This window comes from Trichosurus vulpecula, chromosome 7 (genome assembly GCF_011100635.1).
Source record: "Trichosurus vulpecula isolate mTriVul1 chromosome 7, mTriVul1.pri, whole genome shotgun sequence".
In the NCBI taxonomy this organism is placed as follows: domain Eukaryota; kingdom Metazoa; phylum Chordata; class Mammalia; order Diprotodontia; family Phalangeridae; genus Trichosurus; species Trichosurus vulpecula.
This window is the reverse complement of record NC_050579.1, coordinates 38,319,229-38,326,938: the sequence shown is the minus strand read 5'-3', so window position 1 is coordinate 38,326,938 and position 7,710 is coordinate 38,319,229. Positions and strand designations below refer to the sequence as shown.

The window sequence follows — 7,710 nt, the reverse complement described above, 5'->3', positions numbered from 1 at the left end:
AGTTGAGTGGAGGGAGGAGAAGGCACGCTCTTGAGAGTCCTGTCTTTTGAAAATACTTAGGAAAGCATGAAATATTACAGACCTAGAAGAAGGCACAATTTTAGGGCAGGGGGTCCTCATGCTTAGGAAACTTCAGCAAATATTAACTGCCTGTCTTACATAGCCATGAGCCAGTGAAATACCAGTTTCAATGAAATACCAGAATCAAGATAAGAAATTACTTAAAGAACAGCAAAGAAACACACTGTGGGCATAAACAGAGTACAGCTTGTTATCAAGGACAAATTGTACACATAGAATGTTGCAAAAGAGAATTTGGAGCTGTAGGACTGGAAAGAATGGTGATGTTGAAATTTGGAGCTGGACTTAAGGAGGGGAGCCTGAGATTTGGAGCCTCGTAACCAGGAAGATGGTGGGAGGGACATTTACCACGGACAAGAGAAGCTTGGAGGGGTAGTGGAGGGGATGGGACGCAAAAACAATCTTCAAGTATTTGGGGGGCCATCTTGTGGAGACGAGTCAGACTTGTTCTGCCTGGTGCCAGAGGGCAGAATTAAATGATTGGAAGTTAGAGACAGCAGATTTTGACTCTTAAGGAGAATTTTCTTATAGATTCTAGAGCTGTCTAATCCTGGAATAGACAAGAGGTAGTGAACTCTCCATTTTTATAGGTCTTAAGGCCCAGCTAAATAACCAATTATTAGAAATGTTAGGCGATTCTTGCTTCAAGTTGGAGTTGTACTAGATTACATTTAAAGGTTCTTCCAGCTCTGATTCTGAAAAGGAAAGTTGTGAGGAAGGGGACATTTTGGGGATGTTAAAAGTTTGGGACATTCAGATAGACATTTGCAATACAAGAATCAAACTCCAGGGAGAGATTTGGGTTCAATAAATAGATTGGGGAATCATGGGCACAGGTGATAATGCTGTGGGAGTGGATGACAGTGTGGAGAGGTGGGATTAGTCACAGTTAACTAAAAGCCACAAGCCTCTCGTGTGTAGTGCAGAGGACTTTTATACTCGATCTGAGAGAGCCGAGTCTATAGTATGGTGTGGGTCGATTCCTCGTAGACCTCATCTTGTGAGTCTAGTAGCCGCTGAAGATCACTGGTCCATAGGCTGAGTCAGGACAGGAAGTACCACACGGAGAAACCACCCCCGTGATTTCTTTTGGGCTACCCAGCCTATTGTAGGATCATGGGTAGTAAGGAATGTGTGGGGTTAAGGAGATAAAAGGCTGTTAAGAGCTGGACTTCAAAGAAGGTCCTAATGAGACTTCCAGAGGAATTATCAGAGGTGAATAGAGCAAAATTATAGGATCATACATGAATATTATAGTACTTGGGAACTACGGGGACCCCTCTCTTCCAGTTCCTTCCCCTTAGAGGCACTAGATAAAAGCAGATCTGACTTCTCTCCCTGCTGCTTCTGGGAGAAAACGAACTAGCATTGAAAGCTGCTCCCTTGGCCCCCTTGCACGGTCCTCCTCCACTCTCCAGATCCTGATCTGGGCCTCTGACCCTCCTTGTACCCCGGACCTGCCATTTGAAGGCCTTGGCCTCTTCACCTTTGCTCCAGGGATCCTCTCACTTCCAGGTCAAGCATTCTCCCTCCCACTTTCACCTAGTGTTGCATTTAACCGCTTTCCCTGCTCTATTTTGTATGTGCTTATCTTTGGATCTGATGTGGCCCCCATGGGAACAGAAGCTCGGTAACAGTCTGGATTGTCTCCAGCACCCAGCATAGTGCTCGGTATGCAACAGAGACCCACATCCTGGTCGGTTGTTATGTAGGTCACCCGGCGCTGTGGCTTCAGCGGCACCGACGGCGGCAATTCCCCCGGGGGGCCCTAAGTCCTAGAAGGAGAAGGGGGCTGGCCTGGAGGATTTCCAAAGGCGCTTTTCATTCCGGGTTCAGGATGAACGAGGCTTTTGCAAATTATCTCTCTTCTGCCCAAGTCCTCACCTTGGCGGAGTTTCAGAGGCAGGAAGGCACGTGTTTGGAGGTGAGGACAGAGCTAGGTTTCGCTTTGCCCCAGTCCCTACCAATGTCAATCAACCAGAATTCGTTAAGCAAAAGCTGCGGTTGCTGTGCTGGGGTTACACCGGCCAAGGCCGAAGTCCCTGTCCCGAGGGGGCCGATCTGCTGCTGGGGGAGACAGCTTAGTGTGTCAGAGATGCGGGCGGTGGGAAGGGAGCTCCCCGAGATGGCAGTTGGGGGGCTCTGAAGGAAATCCGGGGGTCTGAGGGCCGGGGTTAGGAGGGCTCCTTCTAGCCCGGGGACGGGAAAGGGTCGAGTGCCCGTTGCAGGTCCGTTTGGCCGTGGAGGGGCGGGCTCTGGGGTCCGCACCACGTTCCGCTCCTTCGCCGCGTCTTGGAAGCTTCTGGACTGGACGGCGCCCGAGGCCCCCAGCAGCCCGGCCAGGGTCCGTCCATTCTGGGGACTGGCCAGCTTTGCTGCAGACAGATTTCCGCACCAGAGCAGCGAGCGAAGCTGGCTCCGCCCGGCACGGCCCTCTAGGCCAAGGCCACCTCCTGCTAAGGCTAACCCTCTTCTCCGCTCCCTGGGGGGTCGCCCGGCGCAGACATCCTCGGCGATTCTCAGCGCTGCCCAGGAGCGTCCGGCAGGCCCCGCCTCTGGCGGCCACGTGATCCAGCCCCGCCCCAGGAGACCACGTGACACAGGCCCCGCCCCCGCCGCTGATTGGGCGTTCCGTGTTGCCTTTCGACCGGCAGCATGGGGAGGTCGTCACGTGGGGGCGGTGGCGGCCGCGGCACCTCGGGGACTGGCGGGCATGGAACCGCGGGCAGCTGGGGTCGGGGGCGGCGAGGGGCCGGCAGCCCCGGAAGGAGAGCCGCCCCCGCGGGGCGCGCGGGCCGGGGAAGGGGAGGAGACGCGGCCGCCCGAGCCGCGGCCGGAGCCAGAGCTGCGGGAGGAGCCGCCCAACCCAGCGGCGGTAAGGCCGGAGCCCCCCGCGCCCACCCAAGACCTAGACGAGACAAGACTTGAGGCCGCGGCGCGGGGCCCTTACAGCTCCCCCACGCGGGCCTTCCGGGGGCGGCCATTCGGGGGCCGAAGCCGGGGAGGGAGGTGTGGCCCCTCGGGCCGCGGCCGGAGGCCCACGGGTGGAAGGCCGGGGGCCGCTGACGTGAGCCCTCCCCCGCGCGCCCCGCTTCCATCTGCCGAGCCTTTCACCCCCATCCATCTCGCGGGTCCCTCTGAGTGTTGTCCTTCCTTAGACCCCCCTCCCCTCCCACTTTACCCTGCCCCACACTCACCTTCTCCCCCATCTCTTCTGTCTTTACCTGCCCCCCCCCCCGGGCCCCTCTGCCTCTAACACGGCCTCCGCAGCCTGACCCCCCATTTGTTTGTGGCCCTGGGGGACCCTCTACCCCACTGCAGGAGGGGGAGGGGGCCGTAAGGAGGTTGATCCTGCCTTCAGGAGGCATCCATTGGAGAATTAGACAACCGCCAGTTACCTGGTATTTATTAAGCGCCCACTACTGGGCCCTGTGCCCGGCTGGAGGGGGCGAGGTGTCTTGGGATTCCCCCAGGCTGGTGAGGAGTGGAGGGGTGCCAGGGCCGGGAGGCAGAAGCAGCCTGGCCCTGGGGGTGCTCGCCCTCTAATCTGCTCCTGGGATTCCTTCCAGGAATGGAGACCGATCTTGATGGGGCCCCTTCTTTTAGGGCTGGTGTTCTTCGGGTCTGTAGATAGATCTGAGGGGTCTGTGGACTTGGATGGGGAGAAAAATGACATCTTTACTTCAGTATAATTGGTTTGCTGTGTAATCCTGCCTATTTTCTCTTATGCATGATTCTGAGAAGACGTTCATAGGCTTCACCAGGCTGCCAAAGGCATCCAGGACACAAAAAAGATGTAAGAAATCCTGCTTTGGGGAATCTGCCCTTTTCAAAGCAAGTAGCCCACCGCTGGGTGCCAAGAGTTGTATTTCACTCCTTGATAGTCTTTGAAAGCATCTACTGGTGGTAGGAAATAATTTAGTCCTAGGTCAGATCCTGCATGTACAACCCAAGACACACTAGTTAGCTATTTGGTCATCTGCAGAACTAGTCATCTGTCTACACAATGTTCAGATAGCAAACCTTGGCTTTGTATGCATAACACTTTACATTGTGCCCGGCCTAGCAGGTCTTTAGAAAAAAGGCTTTTTAAATGGGCTAAGGTCCTTTAGTCTTTGCTGGTTCTGTTCTGCCCTAGTGAGAGAAATAACAATGAATGGGTGGAAACCATGCTTCTCCCCAAGAAAACAAAAACTTCCCCAGATAAGAAACCAAGATGGTGGTGAGCATGCAGTTTTTGTGTACTTTCTGCCAGGGTGAGGAGAGCAAACGTTCTTTACCTTTCCTGTGCCCTGCACCCCTTGGGCCACAGTCTGATGAAACTGAGGGGCTCTTCTCAGAATCATGTTGTTAAATGCATAAAATAAAATACACAGAATTTAAACCAGTTATTGAAATTCAGGGGTCAGACTGTTAAAAACCAGTGCACAGTCTGCAGGTTGAGATCCCTGGTTGTAGAGGAAGGATAAGTGGGGGGGTGGGAGGGAGTAGACTGTTCCATGGCCAGACTGGGCAGGGAGAAGCTTGAGCAGAGGCTTATAGCATTGAGAGATGGATGGAATCTCAGGGAGCATCTAGTCAGACCCTTCCTTTTACAGATGAGGCCCAGAGAGGGGAAGGGGTGGCCTGGGTCATGTGGGCGCTTATCACTTCTCATTTTGAGACAGTATCTTGAATAGCAGTGAGACTTTGAGGGGCAGTTGGAATGGAAGGAGAGAACTCTTAGGTGGGCTTGTTGGGTAGTGGAGTGGGGAGAAAGCATGCCAGTTGTCCAAATTACTTTTACAGAAATGTTACCATTAAGTGATGGTTATTTTTTTTCAGCCAAGAAGCAATGAGAAGGTGCCAAAGTTTCCATTTGTTTTTCCTTTGTTCAGGTCAGCTTGGCTATGTCTGACCACTTCTATCAAAAGAAGGAAGGAGATGACCATGGAGTCATGAGATGGAGACCAAAACTAGGCAAGTAACTGTTACTGGGAAGGTGTTGAGGGTCAGAAGGTTGGAGTAAGCAATGGAGAGAGGTCCACAGTCCCCGTGCTGTGCTGTGCTTGTTCAGCTTGTCCCTAGAGACCAGAACCGGGGCCAGTGAATGGAAGCTACAAAGAGGCAGATGGAGGTTTGAAATCAGGAAACCCTGGCTAACCATGAGCTTCCCAGAAGGGCAGTGGGCTGCTGTCTGGCAGCTTCCAAGCAACAGCTGGATGACCCCGTATCTGCTGTGCTGTGGGAGGTTTTCTTTTGGGTAGGAGTTGGACTAGAAAGCTGCTGCTAAGTGCTGTGGTGAGGTCCCTGCCACCACTTTGTGTTTCCTTGAGAGTGCCTTGTTCTAGAGGCCCTGCCTTGGGATCCGAGCTGAGACCTCAGCCTTCGCAGCCCGGGATGGGTGTCTTGGCACCTCCTACTTGTCTTCCCTTTTCCCCACATCCTATCTAGCCATCTTCTTTGATGAGCCGGACAACTTCTCTTTTGTGGATTAATTATTCCCCCTCAGAGTTGTCTGCCAAAGCAGCATCAGATACCTAGAACTCTGTTATCCTGCCCCAGATTGTTTCATTGTTTCATGGCTTCTAAAATCTGGCTTTTTCCACAAAGCCTTTTTGAATTCAAGTAATACTGATGGTTTCTCCTTTCCGCCCAACCCATGCCTCTTGTGGCTTTTCCCAGGTTGTGTTCTGATGTGCCCCCCCCCCCCCCCCCCGCCGTGCTGGTTGGGGGGGAAGGGCCGCAAAGTAATGAGGTGAGACCACTCAGACTCACTTGTCCTTTCTTTGAGATACAGTGCTGACCTCATCATATATGTGGCTGTGTATGCGTATGTGTGTATTTAGAATCATAGGATTTAGCCCTAGGAAGCGTAGAAATTATCTTATCTCACGGTATCCAATTTATTCAAGTGTAACATCAGAAAAATGTAGTAGAGTCCTAGATGATAATGGATGTGCTGTTTGGATCCTTTGGGAAACTGGAGGATAAAAAGCCTACTATTAATTCAGTAATACTTTTAAACAAATTGGTACTAAAACAGCATCTATGTAGATTTGAAAAATTACTAATATTTAAAGGTCTGAGACACTGTTTAGTCCATAGAAGCATATTTACCTATTTAATGATGAGTCATGCTAGAGATTTAGATCTTGCTTTGAGGGGCATTCATAAGTCACTTTACCCCCTCAGGGCTGTAACATGGATGGGGACCTGCTGATTTTGTCCAGTGTCCTTTTTTATAGGTGGGAAACTAGTGTTGGTAGGTGAGTTACATACAGAGATGTGTACACTTAACATTCATTTTTTGGGGGAAAAAATCAGATTCTCTTCCAGAGCCAAATATAAATAAATTTTGTGTTATCCAAATCATTACTTTCGTCTATCATTGCTGTTAATTGGGATTTTGCTGACCTTTCCATTGGGGTTTTGCTTTTCTTTGAAGAACTCAAAACAGCCTGATAGCCACTCTCGTGTTTGCCAGACACTTACAGAGCTTCTCTCTTTGCTGGCTTTGTAGCCTGTGGGGCCCAGAACGTGCCCATCCAAGGGGAGAGTGACCAAATTGAAGAAGATGAGATGCAGGATTGTGGGGACTCTGAGGAAGACTTGAACTGGGAGCTGGAAGATGTGATGGAGAACATCATCCCTACAGAGGAGAAGGCCGAGCCTCCTGTTAAGGAGGATTGGGACAGTGAGCTGATTGCTGACCAAGGGAATCCGTACGGTAGGTGTGGTGTTCCCTTTGGGCCCTGGAGGAACTGAAATGTAGTGTTCGATTTCCCAGCACCTCCCATGGATGGGTGCAGGCCTGTGACCTCCCCCAGCTGCCCATAGTCACGGGGGCTTTTCTCCTTTATTTTTTGAAACTTCTTTTAGGTGCTGAAGACATCCACCATGCCAGCATTCAAGAATTCTGTCTCTGGGCACCTCGGGCCCAGCGAGGAGACATGATCTATGATCCGAGCTGGCACCACCCTGCCCCCCTGACTCCCCACTATTCCAAAATGGTGTTTGAGACCGGGCAGTTTGATGATGCTGAAGACTGAAACTTTGGGATGCATTCCTGCCTTGTGGGCTGGGGGGGGTGGTGTCCTCCCCTTTCCCTTCTTCCCATCCATCAAATTCCCTTATTCCTGCTTGGGAGGTAGGACCTTACATTGGGGAACTGGTGTTGGCATGGATCCTGGAAGCTGCTGCATTTTCATAGACTTGTTTAAGAAAGGAAAGAAACCTTTTCTCTCCCATTTTCTTTTGGGCTTTGTTGGCACAATCTTGCCTGGAACTCGGGTGGATACTGTGGCATTAGAGGAGGGGGAAATCCTGGTGGGTTTTTTTTTTTTTCTTAAATAAAAGTTGAAAAATCAGAATGCTGCTTTTGTCATTCCCCACTCCCTTTAATTGGCTGCTTCTGAGCCATCTTGGGCTCATGGCTTCCTGGTGCCTGTCTCTTTTCACATTTTTTAAAAGACATCACGCAGTAAAAGTTTGGAGATTTACTAGCACTGCCTTTGTGTCACTGTCTTGTTGCTGTTGATCAGGAAAGGCTTGGGGTGGGGGTGGGGAGGGGTATAGTCTCTGTGAAGTCAGTGACTTGATTGCAGGTTTCTGCTGCTCCCAGGGTAAATGGTTTTTATTGAGAATGGT

The 7,710-nt window shown here is 51.3% G+C and overlaps 1 protein-coding gene across 1 annotated transcript; it reads left to right on the top strand.

The window, feature by feature from the left end:
* Nucleotides 1-907: 907 nt before the first annotated feature.
* COPRS (coordinator of PRMT5 and differentiation stimulator) lies at nt 908-7,568 on the top strand. The gene is made up of 7 exons (XM_036768153.1): nt 908-954; nt 1,705-1,853; nt 2,063-2,165; nt 2,275-2,956; nt 4,959-5,040; nt 6,584-6,790; nt 6,943-7,568. The coding sequence occupies exons 1-7, from the start codon at nt 908-910 to the stop codon at nt 7,110-7,112; spliced, it is 1,440 nt and encodes a 479-aa protein (XP_036624048.1). The 3' UTR covers nt 7,113-7,568.
* The last annotated feature ends 142 nt before the right edge of the window (nt 7,569-7,710 follow it).

What these genes read in the sequence shown, in the direction of transcription:
- COPRS (XM_036768153.1), top strand. Translation starts at nt 908, where the DNA reads ATGGGCACAGGTGATAATGCTGTGGGAGTGGATGACAGTGTGGAGAG. An exon ending in AGCCGCCCAACCCAGCGGCG is followed by an intron (nt 2,957 to 4,958) that starts GTAAGGCCGGAG and finishes TCCTTTGTTCAG; the next exon opens with GTCAGCTTGGCTATGTCTGA. An exon ending in TGACCAAGGGAATCCGTACG is followed by an intron (nt 6,791 to 6,942) that starts GTAGGTGTGGTG and finishes AACTTCTTTTAG; the next exon opens with GTGCTGAAGACATCCACCAT.